Source organism: Hydra viridissima, unplaced genomic scaffold (assembly GCF_058129835.1).
Source record: "Hydra viridissima isolate aposymbiotic clone 2 unplaced genomic scaffold, HvirCarnegie_v1 scaffold_2, whole genome shotgun sequence".
Taxonomy (NCBI): domain Eukaryota; kingdom Metazoa; phylum Cnidaria; class Hydrozoa; order Anthoathecata; family Hydridae; genus Hydra; species Hydra viridissima.
The window spans coordinates 13,562,255-13,582,860 of NW_028324301.1; the positions used below are offsets into that span (position 1 = coordinate 13,562,255).

At 30.3% G+C, this 20,606-nt stretch overlaps 1 protein-coding gene and 2 pseudogenes across 4 annotated transcripts in view; 1 reads left to right on the forward strand and 2 right to left on the reverse strand.

Annotated features, from left to right (window-relative positions):
* Positions 1 to 819: 819 nt before the first annotated feature.
* The window catches only part of LOC145188118 (TBC1 domain family member 15-like), a 77,644-nt gene continuing 57,857 nt past the window's right edge, over positions 820 to 20,606 (reverse strand). For all 4 annotated transcript variants that reach the window (XM_090080297.1, XM_090080296.1, XM_090080295.1 and 1 more), the window contains 2 exons: positions 12,103 to 12,219; positions 820 to 1,166 (listed from right to left, as the gene is read on the reverse strand). In XM_090080297.1, the coding sequence (XP_089936423.1) occupies positions 909 to 1,166; positions 12,103 to 12,219 (375 nt within the window). In that variant the 3' untranslated portion in view covers positions 820 to 908. The remainder of the gene's footprint in view (positions 1,167 to 12,102; positions 12,220 to 20,606) is intronic.
* Positions 3,068 to 5,656, forward strand: LOC149892061 (uncharacterized; annotated as a pseudogene).
* Positions 17,476 to 19,534, reverse strand: LOC149892062 (uncharacterized; annotated as a pseudogene).

The following is a 20,606-nucleotide window of genomic DNA, read 5'->3' on the forward strand; positions in this document are numbered from 1 at the left end:
TATTTTCCCGGTTACGACGGTGACAGCACATGCTTCTTTTCCTCCTCTGGACTGGAAGATTTTTACTTGTCGTCGTGGAACGGGTCAAATTTGACTTCATTCAACAACAAATCGACGGGACTTCTTTACCAATTCACTTCATCCATCGGCTCCACAACCACCATCTCCTTTTACAGAAATTTCGGAGAAGCAGACTCCATGCCAAGCGTTTCATCTGGAAGAAGGCTCGTTGTCACTCTCAACTCCGGTGACGTGCAAGTCGGTCAATCCGGAAGCTTCTACCTTCTTCTTGGTCAGGTGTTTTACTACGCTTAATTTTTCGCGAACGATTTCAACACCTTTACACCCATTAATTTTTTTTCATGGATCCTTTTCTCATGAAAAAACACACTCACACACCAAAAACATTTTCACACCCCCCTCAAAAAAAAAATCAAAAACGGACAAAACATTTTCATACCCCTCAATCAACAAAAAAAATCAAAACGGGCATCAAAATGAAAATGAGCCAGAACTCTCCTTTTCTAGTAGTTAAACTGAGTACTTATTTGTAGTTAAAATAACACTTAAATTTTTTAACGTAAAAATTTCCCAGACCTTTAAAATAATTAAAAAGTCATAACGAATCAATAAAACACCAAAACCCTATTGATCTATAACAATCGAGTCATAGAGCAAAATGTTTTTATCCACCTCGTGGATAAAAATTGTGTAATTAGATTTAAAAATTTGCATTTTTGAACTATGGGGAACGTCTACTTTCACACCAATGGTCGGGACTAAGTTTTCCGTTACTTTTGACAACACAAAACTACAAAGTTCAAGTGGAAATATTTAAATTTAATTTAAAGCGGAAATTTTCATTGCAGAAAACAGCTAAGATTTTTGCTGTAAAGTTTTTGAATGACTTAGAAAACGACATTTGTCAAGTTAACCAATTTTACAACTTCTTCGTCTCTATTTCTATCAATGGTATTTTCATCATGTGACGGGGTTAGCACGTGGTTATTTAGAACCGTATCGCTAGAATTCTTTCTTGAAGGAAAAAAAAAAAGGTCTCGCAGGTTGTTTGGTAGGTTGTCCGCTTTTTGCATTTGCAAACATATAGACTCTGCTCTCGAAAGTATGTAATCCAAGTCGATATTGTAAGCTAGATCGTTGATGTGCTAAAAAATAAAATTGTAAATGTAAAAATAATTCTAAACAGCTTATTAAATTGCGAGAAAATTAAAAATAACTTAAGGTAGTTAAAGTGATAATTGAGTACCTTTTGAAACACTTGTAACATTTTATTGTTTTAAATTTTCAGATGCTTAAAATTTAGTAATAAAATAAGTTTTATTCAGTTTATCAATACTGTTTCAAAACATCAAGTCTAAAAATGAGCAGTTAAGTACATGCTCAATTGCCATTTCATAGAACATTCACATAAAATGAAAACCGTTTAAAAAATACTAATTCCCTATGTTATGTTTATGCAAATGGTACATGTATCAAACAAATATATATATAAATTAGGGTGTCCCAGAAAAAAAATTTTTTTGAATTTAATATTGTGCACTGTCATTCCTCCTTATTTGGTCCCAGTAGACCATTATAAAAATATCTGGGCTCAAAGTCATTGTTAAGCTGAAGAAGGTGTTTTAGAAAAAAGTTTCATATACATTTTAATGAGTTCGCAGAGTTTTTTTTTGCATTTTATGATTAAAAGTCTACAAATATATTTAGTAAAACAAGAAATACATTTTTAATAAAATATCAGTTATTTTATGTTGGATGTTGAAAAACAGTAGCAGTATATATTTTATACTGCTACTTAATTTTAATTTGAGTAATATACAGTGCTGTGCAAAAGATAGTTGCACCTAAGAAAATTTTTAAAAAATGAACGTTTAAATAAATATAAGTAAATAATGTTGAGTTTTTGTTAAATTAAACTAAGATATCGTTTAAAATAAAGCTATATTTATTTATTTCTTTTATAAATATTTATTAGATGGTTTTAACTTGTATCGTTTTTCACCCAATTATGTTTGTTTATTTATTACGGACAAGGATCAACACCTGAAATTGATTACATCAACCACTGTACTATTTATTTTGCTTAAATTTATTGTTGTTAAATATTTTTTGATAAATAAGAGTGTGGAGAAGAATATTTAGTTACTGTTGAGTTATCATCTTTGTCAGAGTTTTTTTCGTTTTAAAAATTTTTTTTTTATTTCAAAAGTTATTTTTTATAATAAAGTTACTTTTCGATACGAATAAAATTCCAAAAATATCGATAAATGACAGAAATTGCATCATTGTTTTACGTGAAGAGGGGCTATAGTCAAGTTAAAATAACTAAACGTGTGAATTGTTTGCGAGCGTCAGTTCAAAAAATAGTTTAAAAATATATTGAAACTGGTGATGTAGTGGATAAAAAGAAATCTGGTCTTCCCAAGAAGTTTAGCCCACGTGATAAACAGTTTTTAAAAATAACAGCGCTACAAAATCCCAAGAAAGTAATCGCAGAACTCGTTCAAGATCTTAAAAGAGCTAGTGGAACTTTAGTACATGCATCTACTGTGCAACAATCTTTATTAAAACCTGGATTAAAAGGTTGTGTAACAATTAAAAAACCATTACTATGCAAAGGTAATAATAAAAAAAAGATTAAAGTACTCCAGAAAACACAAAGAGTGGCAGAAAAATCAATGAGATAAGGTATTGTTTACAGACGAATCTAAATTTCAAATATTTGGGACAAATAGACATCAGTATTTTAGGAAATTAAAGGGAGATTGATTGAAGGAGCCATATCTAGCATCAACTATCAAACATGTTGTAGGGAATATTCAAGTTTGGGGGTGTATTTCAAAAAAAGGGGTAGAGGATATTGTTAGAATAACAGAAAAGCTGACAGGTGAAAAATATAAAAAATATTTTACATAACCATACTGTGCCTTCTGGACGACAACTAACCGGGGATTATTTTATCCTACAACAGGATAACGATCCCAAACATACTTACAAATTAGTTAAAAATTATTTTTCAAATCTGGATGAAGGAGTGCTTTAAAACATGCCTTGGCCTCCTCAGAGCCCTGATTTGAACATAATCAAACATGTTAGGGACTACTTAGACAGAAAGGAGATGGAAAGGTTGCCAAAGAATGTAAATGAGCTTTGAATGTTCTAAAAGAAGAATGGTATAATATCCGTATCACATTTATTAAAAATCTGTATGAAAGTATAAATAAAATGCTCCAAGATGTTATTATTAGTAAAGTCTCTATGTATAGTTATAAATTTAAATGTTTTTAATAAAACTTGCATTATTTTACACAATTTAATAAAAAATATGTTTGTACCTGTATTTAGTTTTAATTTTCTTTTGTTTGACATTTTATCCTGAATATTCTAAAATTCTCTTAGGTGCTACTTTCTTTTGCACAGTGCTGTAAATTTAATTGTGACAATTTTTACATATATGTAGAATATATATAAAAACATTGTATATTTTGTGATTAATTCTATTGTATTTTATAATATAGAAAATAAAATTAAATATGGCTAGTGCAGGACATGCTGGAAAAGCTAGTGGAAGAAGAATTCTTTATCTGTTGGGGTACCCTCTCCAGATATTTCTCCAAATAAACTTCCGACCGGTGGGGAAGTTTGTTGCAGAATTTACTGGATTAACCAGAGTCATGCAACTGCAATCAAAACATTGTCATCTAAAATTGGGTGTCCTCTGGAGAGTACAGGCAAACTTAAATGTGGTGGTGGTATGTGTTATGCTGATAGCAGAAACGAGATGTTAAATGTGTACATTATAAGGGAGCTGATTCACATTTGGAACAAGGCAGGCTCTGTTGAAAATTTTATCATCAGTGAACGGTCGATAAAGTAAGTTACTAAATATCTTAAAGCCATTTTCTCTAGCAAAAATTTTTCAAAAAAATTAAGTATTCTGTGAAACATATTTATCTGTGAAATATAATTACATATAAGTTTTTATGCTATATTTTAAAATGTTGACATTTTTTAAATGTTGTAACTTTTTAATTTAGGAATAGAATCATTGCTCTGTATACCCAGTATATTAAAATTTTAAAGATGAGAACCCTAGAGATGAGCAAAGAAACCATGAGCCAACATACCCAAGAGTTCTTAGACAAAGCCAATGTTTTGTTTCCTATACACAAGGAAATTATTTTCAAGTTAATTAGCCAGGATCCTAGAAGGAGTAAAGAGGCTCTAAAGGAGAATTCCATTTTTTTGAAGAGATGTTTGAAAGGGGACATGGTCAAAATGTCCTACAAAAATGACAAAACATTTGCTGAAATAGTTGCTGAAGGTGAGGAAAGAATGAAAAACCTGCTGAGGAAGATGGTAGAAGAAGAGCAACAGGAGGAGAGACTGAAGCAATTGTTGAGCAAAAGAAAGAAAGTCAATTACTGGAAAAAGCAGCAGAAGAAGAAGCTTTGAAAAATTTTGAGCAGGAATTCTCCAGTGGGTGTAGTGGAACAGATTATGGTTCAGACTTTGAAACTCCTACTGTAAAGAAAAAAAAGTTGTATGATTCAACCAAGATTTGCTTTCAACTCAGCCTGAATGATGTTTTTTTAAGACAAGGTAAATAAGTTTATGTATAAAAAAGTATATTACAAGTATATTTAAAACTTCAAGTTAAAACAACTTAAATGTTACATAATTTAAAAAATGACAATGCTCTGTTCTTTTTTTAAGTATCAAGTTAGTGTGAGAGCTGAAACAGCAATGTGGTCTTTCCTATTCCAAGCTGGGGGAGTAGATATTGACATGTTAAACATTTCTAAGTCACAGATGGCAAGAAAAAACCATGAAATTATAGAGAATGAAGCACCTGGATAAGATGTTTGACACAAAGTTAGTCAAGCAGTACAGGACGGAGGTAAATATTTCGGATAAGTAGAAAGATTGGCAATTAGTGTTTCCTCTCCAGAGACCCGCTCACTTGACTTTCTTTTGGGAATACTTGAAGTACCTTCCTCCAAAGGGAAAGATCAAGCACTAGCTATCCAAAGTCTTGTGGAATATAATGACTTAACAGACCAGATCATAGCTTGTTGTGCTGACACAACTCGCTCAAACACTAGAAAACATAATGGTACAATTAGAAATATTGCAGTTGATTCTCTACCTTGTCCAACTCTTTGGCTAATGTGCAGGTATGATACTTTACTATATAAATTCCAGGCATTTTTTTTCTTTTTGTTTTTTCAGAGAGTAATGACAGAAAATGATACTGATAATAAATTTAGGCACCATATAATGGAACAACATGCTCATCATGTTATCATGGAATTACAGGGAAAAAAAAGGGACCCAGTCAATCCTTATACAAAAAACATCAAGATCTTTGGTCTAAGATTGAAAAAAGTGTGAATACATTTGCCAACATTGAGAAATTTGGTTAGAACAGACCTGAGTTTGCTCTTGGAACCCTCTTTTACAATCTTGCAAATGAAACAATCGAGTTCTGCATGAGAGCTCTTAAAACAAATTATTTTGACAGAGGTGATTACAAGCATTTATGTCAACTGGTAGCTTTTTACCTTGGAGCAGATTTGTTGAACTTCAGGTTTCTACAACCAGGTGCACATCACGAAGCAAGATTTATGACTGATTCATTGCATCTGTTAGCAATGCAAATGACCAAGAATTACAACAAGCAGTATCAATGAGATTAAGATGATACAGGATGCAACAGATTATATAGTGATCTTTCACTGTTTATTCTTTCTGAAGAGCCCAATGGCAGCTCAGGCTCCATCCAATGATCTTAGAGCATTCAAGATTTCATTGCAGATTATGATAGATTCACTTTATTCCAAAAAGTATGGAAAGATTGGCTAAGTTCTTAATCTTAGTATTCTCAGACACACTTGGTATTTTACACCACAGTGTTTTATCTTTGCTTTAGCTGACCAGCACTTAGAGGAGAAAGAGAGGATGGATATTCTTGTGGAATTGTTAAAATATGATGTTCCAGAGATGAAGAGCTCTGACAAAGAACAACCAAAACCTTTTACACAGGTCTGTCACCTCTCAAAGCTATCAGACTTTGTTTTTTAGGAGTCTTATTTCTTTTTTCTCCATCTTGGTATAACCAAAGATGACATTCTCTCATGGAAAGAAGAAGGAATATCAAATTTTGAGAAAAATCTCAAAAATAAATCTTTTAAGACATTTATGTCCATGACAGGGCTGAAAGACACATCAAATTGGTGCAGGATTTCATAAAATTCAAAAATTTTTTTTTTCTAGGACACCCTAATATATATATATGTATATATTAGGGTGTTCCAGAAAAAAAATTTTTTTGAACTTTATATTGTAAAAAATATAAAAAAATAAAACACCTCCTCGATGTAACAGTGATAAAAAACACCAATGGTAAATACAAGTTTAAAGTTTACAGGAAAGAAGCCATTACAAATATTCAAATTAAACCTCACTCAAATCACGACCCCAAAATTTTAAGTGCAATATTTAAAGGTTACATTCACAGAGCTTACTCCATATGCAGTGATTTACATTTACAAAACGAGATAACTTTTCTAATTCAAATGTTCTATGAAAATGGTTACGACAAAAGTCAACTGTATGTATTGCAAACCAAATTAGAAGAAAAAAACGAACCATAAATAAAAATAAATATCAATCCAAGTGTGACACCCTCCATACAGTTTCATTACTGTGGATACCAAAATCACTGTCCCCAAAATTAAGAAAAATATTTAGAAAAGTTGGATATAGAGTAGTTTTTAAATCTAATCTTAATTTCAGATCACTGTTAACGTGTAAAAACAAATCTAAATTACCATGCAATAGCCAACCTGGAACTTACTTAAATGTAACTGTTTAAAAAAATACGTTTGTGAAATGAAATTACAAATTAGAACTTGAACCCAACAACATCAAAAAAGCTTAAACGAGGGCAAGCATCATCAGTAAATCATGTTCAGAAGAAATTAATTGGGAGAAAACTAAAAATCTTAAAGTAGAGACAAAAACATTTGATCAGAAGGTCCATGAGGCTCTTGAGATACAGAGGCACCAATGTTCCTCTCTAAATGGCAGGATCAGTCTCGATAATGGGCAATTTGTTAAAACTAAATTTTGGACACCATTTTTCATGTTTTTACTTAAAGATAAGAAAGGAAGAAGCCATTCAACTGCTAACATCAGTTAATTTTAAACCGTTTTTTGTAACTTAAAATAATTTTATGAGCTGATGATGCTGGTAACCATAATCCAGCAAAAATTTCTCATAATAAATTAATATTTGTATTTAGAGAATTAGTATTATTTGATATTTTTTTATTAACATATATATATATATATATATATATATATATATATATATATATATATATATATATATATATATATATATATATATATATTTAAATGACGACATCTTGTATGAGAGTTGAATAAATTTAATATATGAACTTCAATAAATACGAATTCTCTCAATACTAATTTTTTATTTTATCTAAGAAATTTTCGCTAGATTATTGATACTAGCATCTTCAGCTTTAATTACAAATATTATTAAATTAAATTACAAACAAACATTAACGGTAATGTCACGTTTTAATGGCTTCTTTAAACTTCGCTTTAGTTGGGCTTCTTTAATATTTCGTAGGTATAAAAAGTATGGCGTCCAGAATTGCGTTTTTACATATTGACCGTCATCTAAATTCATACCTCCATTTTTAGGTCCGCATTTGTTGAACTGAATTTCGATTGCCTCTCGAACTTTTCTTTCAAATTTTTTGGGTTCTACTTTTAGCGTCTTTACTTGATCCCATTTTATATTACCTGAACATTTAATTTTATGACGGCCAATTGCATATTGTTCTAATTTTTCTTCAAAAACATTTTTTTGGTGTTGTTTTGTTCTTGTTGCTATTTTCATTTTTGTTTCACCGATGTATTTTTGTTTACACTCGCATTCTATTAGGTATACTCCGGGATGGCTATTTGATGGTAGTTTTGTTTTGTTGCGCGAAGTTAGTAAAGATTTAAGATTTGCACTGGATTTAAAGACTGCCCTGTAACCTGCTTTCCTAAAGATTTTTCGAAGTTTTGGTGATAATACTGGGATCCACGGTAGTGATATAGTTGGCATAGTTGCTTTGTTGTTAGATAAAACTATTTCATTATTTGAGTGTCGTTTTTTTATAACAATATTTGCAAGGTCTTGTAATTTCTTCTTTTCGTATCCATTTTCAGCAAACACATTTATTAGGAAATCGATTTCTTTATTCAAAAATTTTTCAGAGCAAATTGATAAAGCTCTATGAATAAATCCTTTAAATATTCCTTCCAAGATTTTTGGATCGTGGTTTGAATTGGGCTTAACCTGAATATTTGTTATTGCTTTTTTTCGATGTATGTTAAAATCATATTTACCTTTTTGATTATTCGTTATTTGGATGTCTAAAAAATTTAATCTTTTATTTTCATCTTCCAATTCAATTGTGTATTTGATGGCATGATGTTGACTGTTTAATATTTGTTGAAAACGGATGGCATTATCTTTATTTGTAAATCTTGCGTGGCTATCATCTACGTACCTGAAAAACGATTTTATTTCTAACGGTGGATTAGAATGAAGCGCAATATTGATTGCTTTATTTTCAAAAAATTGCAGGAAACCTTCCGCAAGTACTACCATGAGTGAAAGTCCTATTGGACCTGAATCTACAAGTTCATGAATTTCTTCATTCCATAAAAAATAACATTTATATAAACACAGTTCTATTAGTGATTTTATTTCTGAAACGCTTAGTTTTGTTAGTTTATTTAAATTTGAGAAGTGCTCTAACATATCAAGAAGAATTCTTGATATGTTAGAGCACTTCTCAAATTAAATGTTATTTTTTATGGAATGAAGAAATTCATGAACTTGTAGATTCAGGTCCAATAGGACTTTCACTCATGGTAGTACTTGCGGAAGGTTTCCTGCAATTTTTTGAAAATAAAGCAATCAATATTGCGCTTCATTCTAATCCACCGTTAGAAATAAAATCGTTTTTCAGGTACGTAGATGATAGCCACGCAAGATTTACAAATAAAGATAATGCCATCCGTTTTCAACAAATATTAAACAGTCAACATCATGCCATCAAATACACAATTGAATTGGAAGATGAAAATAAAAGATTAAATTTTTTAGACATCCAAATAACGAATAATCAAAAAGGTAAATATGATTTTAACATACATCGAAAAAAAGCAATAACAAATATTCAGGTTAAGCCCAATTCAAACCACGATCCAAAAATCTTGGAAGGAATATTTAAAGGATTTATTCATAGAGCTTTATCAATTTGCTCTGAAAAATTTTTGAATAAAGAAATCGATTTCCTAATAAATGTGTTTGCTGAAAATGGATACGAAAAGAAGAAATTACAAGACCTTGCAAATATTGTTATAAAAAAACGACACTCAAATAATGAAATAGTTTTATCTAACAACAAAGCAACTATGCCAACTATATCACTACCGTGGATCCCAGTATTATCACCAAAACTTCGAAAAATCTTTAGGAAAGCAGGTTACAGGGCAGTCTTTAAATCCAGTGCAAATCTTAAATCTTTACTAACTTCGCGCAACAAAACAAAACTACCATCAAATAGCCATCCCGGAGTATACCTAATAGAATGCGAGTGTAAACAAAAATACATCGGTGAAACAAAAATGAAAATAGCAACAAGAACAAAACAACACCAAAAAAATGTTTTTGAAGAAAAATTAGAACAATATGCAATTGGCCGTCATAAAATTAAATGTTCAGGTAATATAAAATGGGATCAAGTAAAGACGCTAAAAGTAGAACCCAAAAAATTTGAAAGAAAAGTTCGAGAGGCAATCGAAATTCAGTTCAACAAATGCGGACCTAAAAATGGAGGTATGAATTTAGATGACGGTCAATATGTAAAAACGCAATTCTGGACGCCATACTTTTTATACCTACGAAATATTAAAGAAGCCCAACTAAAGCGAAGTTTAAAGAAGCCATTAAAACGTGACATTACCGTTAATGTTTGTTTGTAATTTAATTTAATAATATTTGTAATTAAAGCTGAAGATGCTAGTATCAATAATCTAGCGAAAATTTCTTAGATAAAATAAAAAATTAGTATTGAGAGAATTCGTATTTATTGAAGTTCATATATTAAATTTATTCAACTCTCATACAAGATGTCGTCATTTAAAATATATATATATATATATATATATATATATATATATATATATATATATATATATATATATATATATATATATATATATATATTTATACATACTGCAGGCCAAAAGTTTTCGGACACTTGATATTTTTATATAAAAAGCTTAAATCTATCCTTTATCATTAAATTAATCAATAATGTTAATCTATAATACTTAAACTTACTAATTTTAAGTGTTTATGTAAGTTTGAGGTCAGTAATTGGGTATTACTGACCTCAAACTTACATAAATAAGTTTGTTTTTTAATTGTTTGTTTTAACTTGATATATAGCATTACATTACTCTTAAGAGTTTGGTCTTGTTAAAGTTATTTATTTGTTGAAACATGAAGGAAATATCTATAATATAATGATAGCCAACTAAAATGATTAAGAATATTTAGTTTTGTTTAGTTTTCATTTGGAATTATTGACGGTTGCATTAAAAAATCTTTAAAAAAATTTCAAAATTTTATAATTCGACTATTTAATTAAAAATAAGGGTAAAAAACCTTCTTTAACGGTTGCAAAACTTTCTGAAATAATTACATTACATAAAGAAAGTTATTCAGTTCTTAAAATTTGCAAAAAATTAACAGCTGCTAGAAGTAATGTACAAGATACCATCAAACTATGGAAAGAAACAGGCATTTTTGAAGACAAAAAAGATCTGGTAGACCACGGAAGACAACAAAAGCAGAAGATAATAGTATAATATTGATGAGTAAAAGAAATCGAAGACTTACGGCCCCGGAAATAACTTCAGGCTTTAATAGGAGTCATTCAAAATCTACTTCATTAACCATTTCGAAATGACGTCTTAGACAAGCAGGACTTTCTGACCGTATAGCGGTCAGGAAACCGTTGCTATGGATTGGAAAAAAAAAGAAAAGGTTTCAATGGGCTATAGACCACCAAAATTGGACAGAAGAATACTGTGGAAAAGTACTATGGACCGACGAGTCCAAATTTGAACTGTTTGGGCAAAGACGCAGAATTTACATCAGAAGAACAACAAAAGAAAAAATGATCCCAGAGTGTTTAGTGCCAACAATCAAGCATAGTGGTGGGTCAATTATGGTATGGGGATGTTTTTCTTCAGCTGATGAAGAAAAATGCCCAACATCCAAAGAGCACCTGTGGCAGATATTAGAAGAATTCTGTTTATCAATTGCACCCAAAATAATAAATAAATTAATAAATAGGATGCTTCAGATTGCAAAAAAGTGATAAAAACTTGTGGGTTATTTTTTGACGAAAAGATGGTTTAATAATAATAGTGTTGTTAGTATTTTTTTTATTTCATTTTTTGTCTTTTTTTTTCTTAAATAGTAACTATATGTATCTTTTATAAAATAAATATGATATTTGAATTTTTTTGAAATAATTACGGGAGTTTTCGTTAAAAAATTAAACAAAACCCAAGTGTCCGGAAAATTTTGGCCTGCAGTGTATATATATATATATGTACAACATATATAATATAGTAATATATAAAACATATATAATATATTAATATTAGCCCTTTTCTGTGTGATTTTTAAACTTAAAGTTTATGTGAAAGTTGTAGTTCTTTGATAGGTAGAAAGAAATATTATTCACTTAGGTTACTATGTATTCTCCAATTAATACAAGAACTTGACCTAGATGTTGCAGTTTAATTATTCCTAAATTTATCTAGAAAATAGCTGGCTTTTAAAGCAATACTCTCTAACCTGAGCTGTAACATTATGGTTGATACACAGATTCAAACAAACATATTGCTAAATAAGGAACTGAAAATCATATAACCATTTAATCTTATTCAATCACTTGTTTTGCATACCTTTAATATATCATTGAATGTATAGTTATTCTTCATCATCAAATCTTTCTCTCGTTCAAGAATAGCCAAACAGATAAACAGCTTAAAATGAGGAGTAATTGATTGACACCACAATGCCTTAAAAAAATGCCATAAATTTTCGTTATGCAAAAATTTAAATACAATTTATATGAAAATTAATTATAAGTTTAACTTGTTATAATAAAACTATGAAAATAAATTAACTATAGAATAATATATTTAGAAAAATACTTAAAAACTTAAAGATTAATATTTAAAAACCAAAAATTAAAACCTGAATATTTAAAAACCTAAAATTTAAAAACTCTACAAAACTTATTTCTTGAAAACTAGATGTAATACATATATTTTTCTACAGCGGTTTTCATAAATTTAGCCGCACTCATTTTTTTTACATATATGTAAGAAAATGCTTAAAATAAAAATAAAATAAAAGTACTACCGCTATGTTTTATATATAAATTAGTAGAGGAAGTGAACCTCTATTATAGAGTACCTTAATTTTTTTACAGGATTTTTATTACTCATTCTATACCAATTAACACAAAAAAGTTAATTGATAAGCTTGATTTTATTTTATTCATAAATTTAGACACACAATCAAAAAAGTCTTATATCTTGTTAGTTGATAGTTAATTAAAAGTTTTTTTCCCATATTTCTCATTAATAGGCCTAAATTAAATGATTTTGTCAAAAAACTTTATATAAATATAATTTATCTGGAATTAGTTAACCATTAATTAAAAAATAAACAAAAGTTAAGTTAGTTTTGCACTAAAAAGACGCAAAAAATGGGCAAAAGACGTATCACTCAAGCTGAAAGATGGCAAATTATTGCTCACATCAAAGAAGGAACCAAAAGCAATAGAGAAATCGCCAGGTTAATTGGAGTTTCTGAGAAATTCGTTCGGACAACGAAGCAAAACTTTCTTTACACTGGTGGTGCCAGAGAGGAAAACGAGGCTAGGTAGATCCTTGTCAACCACCAAAAAGGACGATAGTGCCCTTTTTAGAGCTGTCAGAGCTAATCCAAGAATTTGTTACAAAGAATTGAACACAGAATTCAATACAACGCGAAATACATCTATTTCTAAAAGCATAGTCCGCCGAATACTTATCAAATACAAGATTGGAGTCTGCTCTGCTTTGAAGAAACCACTCTTGCATCCATATGATAAACAAAGGAGACTAAAATGGTGTCGTGAAAGAAGGTATTGGACAATAGAACAATGGAAAAACATTATGTGGAGTGATGAGAGTAACTTTGAGATTATCAATCGCAAATCTAACATAATAGTCAAAAGAATAGCTCACGAAAAGTATTACGCCAGGTACACTAGACCGATTCTACAAAGTGGAGGAGGCTTGATAGAAATCTGGTCATGCTTTAATTACAAAGGTGTTGGTATGTGCCAAACATACACCGGGAGAATCAACTCCAAAATATACGTAATAGTACTGGAAAACAACCTAATTCCATCAATTGACCTGCTTATGCTCAATGATAAACCATGGAAACTTCAACAAGATGGCGCTACTGCACATACTGCATACTATACAAAGGAGTGGCTCAACTATAATAATATCAAGACAATACCGTGGCCTCCATGCTCACCTGATTTGAACTCAATTGAAAACATTTGGGCTTGGATTGACCGTGAATTGGCAAAGGTTCAAATTTCCACACTTGGCCAGCTGAAGGACATCCTTGAGGAGACCTGGTATAGGGCCCCAGAAGCGATGTGCAAAAATCTTGTTGAGTCTATGTCTAGAAGAGTTCTTAGTTGTATTAAAGCAAAAGGCGGATACACAAAATATTGATTGGTTCATAAATGACGCCTCCTAATGTATCGTGCATCTAAATTTTTGAACAATTTTTTTTGTCTTATTTTTTTATTACCATGTAGTTGTACCTAATTATTACTTAGCATATGTATTTTTTTTGTAAATTTTTTTAAAATTTTGTATTCTGTATGTATTTATCTAATAAATAGAAAAAAACTAAACCAAAATCTTTTTTCATTATTGTTTTATCGTTAAAAAACAAAAAATTTCTATTCTCAAATATGAGTGCGTCTAAATTTATGAAAACCACTGTATTATACAAAGAACACAATAAAGTAGAAATAGTTAAATAACAATCAGATACTAGGTAAAATATTTTTGAATATGCAAATTAAAAAAACAATTATTTAATTGAACATTTGGTGTCAAAACTATTGTAAACAATTATATATTGCTTCAACTTTGAAGCATACTATAATTATTTACAATTATAGTACGCTTCAAAGTTGAAGCATAATGTAATTGAAGCTTTTTATGTTTTTTCACCAGAATTTAAAAAAGTGATTGAAGCTTCTAGATAAAGACACAATCAATTCTTTTATTCCTTCAATCACTTTAGACTTGTTTAGAGTTAAAAGATATTGTTGACACATCTTTTAAATGGAGCAAGTGAGAGTTAGGCCTTCCAAAGATAAATGCAATCTATTAGGAAAAAGCTACATACAGTAAACAACATTTTTGTCTTCTCCACTTAACCCTTTTTTTTTGACACCAAATAAAATTATAACTGACAATCCTGCTTTTTTTCAAATTTTCTTGAAGTTTAAATAATACATTTCTATTTTTTATTATAATGGGAAAAGGTTTCAGCTCTTTTGTCACTTAGTGTAAAACTGTTTTTGAACTTATTAACCTCTGAAGCTAACCTTAAGCTATACTTTTTTTTAGAACACAAAAACACTTTTTACAAGTTTGAAATGATTATTGCTAAGATTAAAGTTTTCTATGAAATATTTCAATGTTTGGTGATTTATTGTGAATTTCTCTGATGTTTAATGTTTTTCAATATGAATCAAGCAAACATTCTTTCTATGATTACACTGCACAACAAATTTTTTTAAAAGCTTGCTTCCCGAAAAGTTTTAGTTGATTGTGACAGGTATCTATAAGGTATGCACAAATATGGTTTTTGTTTTACTGCATAACGTAAAAACTCTAAGAAATAGACATTTATATGTTTACCTATTTAATCACTTTTATGTTCTGCATGAATCATTAAGTTCAACAGAATTAAAAATGTCTTGCTCTTGATTTTCTTTTGTATTAAACTTCTGGTACATCACATTGTAGTGTCCAACAGTAGTAAGCAAGCATTGACGGACTCCAGTTGCCCAGAAAATTGTCAACAATATCTTTGAAGGCTTTCCAGGCAACTTTTTCCTGGCCGACTAACAGCTCTACAAACCTGCTTGTCACTCATAATATGTCTGATTTTGCTTAGACAAAATTCTTCATGAGTATAAGATTTTATGTGCAAAGAAGACAAAAATATCTTTGTCTTCTTTACACATAAAATCTTATACTCATGAAAATTTTGTGTAAGTGATTGCTCTGTTACTGGGACTGCAGTCCCAGTAACAGAGCAATCACTTTCAGATCTCCACAGATATTCCAGTTGCACCTGCTATACTGGATGTGGTTGAGCAACAGCCCCATGTTCTCATACATTTCTTTTATGTGCACTGTGTAGCCAACAGGTACTGACAGATAAATGTTGCCATTGTGTAGCAGAACAGCTTTCAGGCTTAGCATTGATGAATCAACCCAAGAGCAAAAACAATCCTTCAGTGTTACAACAGAAACAGAGATTGCTGACTTGTGCAAAAAATTTGGTGATATTATGATGTCAGTTTCTAAACATAGAAATTTTTGTACCTGGTGACAGCAGACACCATACCTGCCATCTGTAACCCAGCAACTTGGCTTTTGCTTTTGACAGACCCAAATCTCCGACCAAATTATTTAATTCTGACTGTGTTATCAGGTGTGAATCACTTGATGAACAAGGTTCAAAATCTAGATCAACGTCACTGTCAGCACCCTGCAATGGAGTTTCTTCATCTGGTTTGTCTAAGATCAAATCATTGGATGGTTTTGGAATTAAGAGAATGTTGTCATGTAGCACAGGTCTCATTGTTGAATGCAAATTAGGATATTCAATGGATTTCTTGTTTTTGACAGAGAAACCAGATATATTAGTCATAGACACTTTTGATCATCAAATTGTTGCTGATAAGTCACTTACTGGAGATGCTTGGATAAAAATTTAAGCAAAAATTATGATAAAAATAAAGATTTCTCTTAAATGGTACATGATATGTAAATTTTGATGTGTAAATTTGTGATATTCGTGATCAACACCCAAAAATCTATTAGGAAAACACTTAACAGTGTTCAAGAAGCAAAAACTTTGTTGTGCTGTGTTATCTATGACCTTTCAGGTCAGTTTAAGAATTCATTTGACTCATCTGGTCATTTAAAACAAATGGTTAATAAGTAAGTTTATGAATCCTCATATCAATTTATAATTGCTACCTTAGAACACACTATAGGATAATAGGAGTAGAGAAGAGATCCTACAGTGTGTTCCAGATGCATCTGATGGTTCTATTGAAACATGAATCTAAATGTGAAAGCAGTTAATAGAAATGAGATTGAGGTGATTGTCAGGTCCAAATCATGAAGTCTCTCTTTACTAGCATCAGGAGAGTCCTGAGTCAAGGTCTGGCATACCATTGACAAAACAAGACTAAATATGAAAACACAGTCATAAAGATAAAAGATACTTGCTAAATTATCAACCAAACAAATAAGGGATATGCAGGTCACTTTGTATTTCTTTGAGTTATGATAAGTTGAATTTCTATTCTTAAAATCACAAAGCCATCATTAACAAATAAGCATTTTCATCAAAGCAACAAATAAAATTTTTATTAAGGGCTTTATGTAGGTTTTAGGGTTAAAATTGAAACACATCATGTGGCAAGTTGAAAAAAATGGTAAATAATCATAGAAATGCTTAAGAAGTACAAACTTCTGTTGTTCTTTAAAAAATCTCAAAAGTATTAAAATATATTTCCTTAAAAACTGTAGAATCTTATTAGTGATCTAGGTTTCCACACCTACCGTGAGTTTAACAAAAGTTATTATAATATATTAGAATACTCAAAAAGTAGAAATGCTTTAGAAATGAATTTTTGCAGCCATCAATGTAATACTATAACGGTTAGTTTAAAATTATTCTTACTCTGAAATTTAAATCAATAATGTATTAATTTTGATCAAACTTTTAAAGCGCAGTTTTCCATACTTATTGTGTTTTACACTTATCGTATATTGTCAACACTTAACGTATATTTTAAAATCTGCTTTAGCGTCTGGTTTAAAATGCGCTCGCGGTTCCAAATGAAAATTTAATGCATTAGTAACATTTTATTAAACGTTTTTGGGTGTATAAATAAAAAAAAGTTATTGAATAAACATCAAATATATAGTAATAAAAATATTATTATGAACTAAAACTAAAGATTTTAAAGCATTTCCGTTACTTTAGTACATATCCTTTAAGTTCTTAAACTGGAAAGGATAGAGTTTCATCATAGCTATCAAATTCTTATTTTATAACTATTATCAACATTTTAATGGAACTCGTTTTCTGACTCAGTTTCAAGGCTTTCTTTTTTTTTTTTTACAATTTTTTTCAAAGTTTTCATGTTTTCTCTTTCTTTTTTAGTTTTTTCATTTAATAACTTTTTCTCCATAGCCAATTGTTTCTTTTTTAATCTTTCTTCCTCTAATTTTAACTTTTTATTTGCAGCTAATTGTTTCTTTTTATAATTTTTCATCCTTTATTTGTGACTTTTCATGTAATTTTGTCTTCTGAGTTTGCTGCCACATTTCAGATGTTACAACTGACGGTAAACGTTCTCCTTTGCGCTTGGCCATTTGGACTGGTTTTTCGGCCATATTAAAACACTTTCGATTGGATTTATGATTTCTGCTACTATATTTAAACTGAAACAAGCTGGTTTTGGTTCTATTACAGCTGCATTATTGTAATCAGGCATATCTATACCTTGCAAATTTTCTAAATTACAAGTTGTTGATTGATTTTTATTACCATGTTGTATTTCATCAGGTAAGATTATGGTCTTATATGTTTCAGATAAGGCTCTTTTCCAAAAATGATACAACTGGAGGTATTCAAGATCACCTTTCCAACCTAAATGTTCATCACTCATTTTAAACTTATGGAAGAGGAAGCTGATAAAGTCACACTTGAATGGTTCTCTTCTAAATAAGGAGTCGGAGCAAAAGTTGACTCAAATAATTTTTGAACAAGTTTTTTGTAGTCAACATTATTAGCATCAAATGGAAAAATTCCATTATTTTTAAAACCACTTTTAATATTACTTGCCATAGAAGGATCGATTATAAAAGAATTTAATGCTTCTGGTACATTTTCATTTTTTAATTCTAGTCCTTCATGGTCAATGCGCCATTGTTGGCAAAACAATTTCCACTTTGCTTTCATTGGCCCAAAAACTGCCACATCAAGCGGCTGCAAAATATGTGTTGCATTAAGGAACAAAGCAACAAGAATTATTCCATTTTTAGAGCAAAACTCACTAAGTTCGATAGAAAAATGTGACGCATGACCATCTAAAAAAACAATAACTGGTAAAGGAATTTCTTCTTTTATCAAAAATGGATGAAGAACGTTTGTAATATACTCAAAAAAACATTCTGCGGTCATCCAACCATTTTCACATTTTCCAATACCCCATCCTGACAGAGCAGCATTTATAATTCTATTTGGAAGACGAGCATATTTAAAAATTGTTAATGATGGAGCAAAGTTCCCCTGGCATTTACTGAAAATAAAGTGGTGATGCTTTTTATTACTTCGAGCACTTTCTTCATGTTTTTTTTTTCCTCGTTCACCAATTAATAAATTAGTTTTTGGTGACAACTGAAAACCACTCTCATCCATATTGAAAACGCGCATTGAATCATTTAAATATTGAGCATTTTCTCCTAAAAGCTTCGGAATTTCAGCAAACCAATCTCTATGGCTTTTTCAGTTACTCCTCCTCTAGTTCGGTTTAAGTATTCACCTTGTTTTTTATGGATGGATAGCTGTTTGTGACGACGAAGAAATGCATAAAACCAAACTTTTGCGGGACGATCGTTAGTAAATTGTGTTTTTATATTGCTGGAATTCAAATATTTTTGCACAGCATCTAATAGCTGTACTACAGACATGGCAAATCCCATTCTGGTGCATGTTAGTAACCACTCGACTAACTTGTTTTCAATTTGTTCACCTAGAACCAATTCATACCCGCAGTGTTGTATCTTCAAAGCAGTTCTTCCAAATATTTTATCACGAAACGCCTGATAAGGAATTCCAAACATCTTGCTCCCTTTGTACACAACCATACCTTTTTTAACAGCATTAATAGCATCATGTAATTGACTATCTGTATATAAGTCTTCATTTTGAGCTACAAACTTTTGTCTTACATTTTTGTCTTGCCATTGTAAAAGAATCTAAGTAAAATAATATTTATTTTTATAGTAAAAAAGAAACAAGTTGATTATTCATTGGACATACGAGATGTATGGAATAACATTTTTTTTAGTTCATACTTATCGTACATTCAAAAATACAACATTGATACTATAATGATGAGTTGTTTTAATAATATTAATAATGATTCATGTTTTATTTACCTGATTAACCCTTTAAGGCCTGAGGGTGGAAAACGCTGGTGTTTAATAAAATATACAATTGAAATAAACTAATTAGGGTCCAGTAATAGACAATACACATTTTTTCAATATATCAGGGTGATCGTTACTATGGAAACTGAAGTGGGACTAATATGTCCTGTCAGGCCATAAAAGCTTTTTTTTTTTAAAATTTTTTTAGTTAAAGAAAGAACAAAATGTTTGTTATTAAACACATTTCATTTAAATTTATTTAAATGTTATGATATTTCGAAAAACAATTTTTTTTTTCATTTATGCACAAAGAAACCTTACAAGTAGTGCATTTAAAATGTGGTCTTGACTCAATCTTTTCTTTTGAGCATACTTCACATCTTCCGCGGTTAGTTTCATAAAAAGGCCAATGAATACCTTGGTTTTCTTCTCTAATTGACCAAGGTACTGAATAATTAGACTTTCGGCGTTTTTTTGTTGATAAAGAAGGTGATAACATTGGGCGTCCTATTTTGGGTAGTCTGCCTAGTATTATTAACGATTGTGCAACTGATCTTTTAAACTGCATTAATGTAATTTTTTCACCACTTAAATTTTTATAGACCACATAAGCATTACATAAAGTACGCTCAAGAACCCCAAAAAATATTCGGTGCCACCATTTCTTTGATTTTCGGTCTACGCCATAAATTGAGCAATACATGTCTGCCTTGTCCACTCCCCCCATTCAACTTCACTAGAATCACCAGAAGGAAGATCTTGTAAAATTATTTCAGCAGCTTCTATAACACTGTATCGAATCTTACGACTCATATTTGATTATAATTTTAGTTTTTTACACTTTACTACTCTCAACAAAAAATATGTTTGGCTTTAAAAATATTAGGCTGTAACGCCTGACGGGACTTATT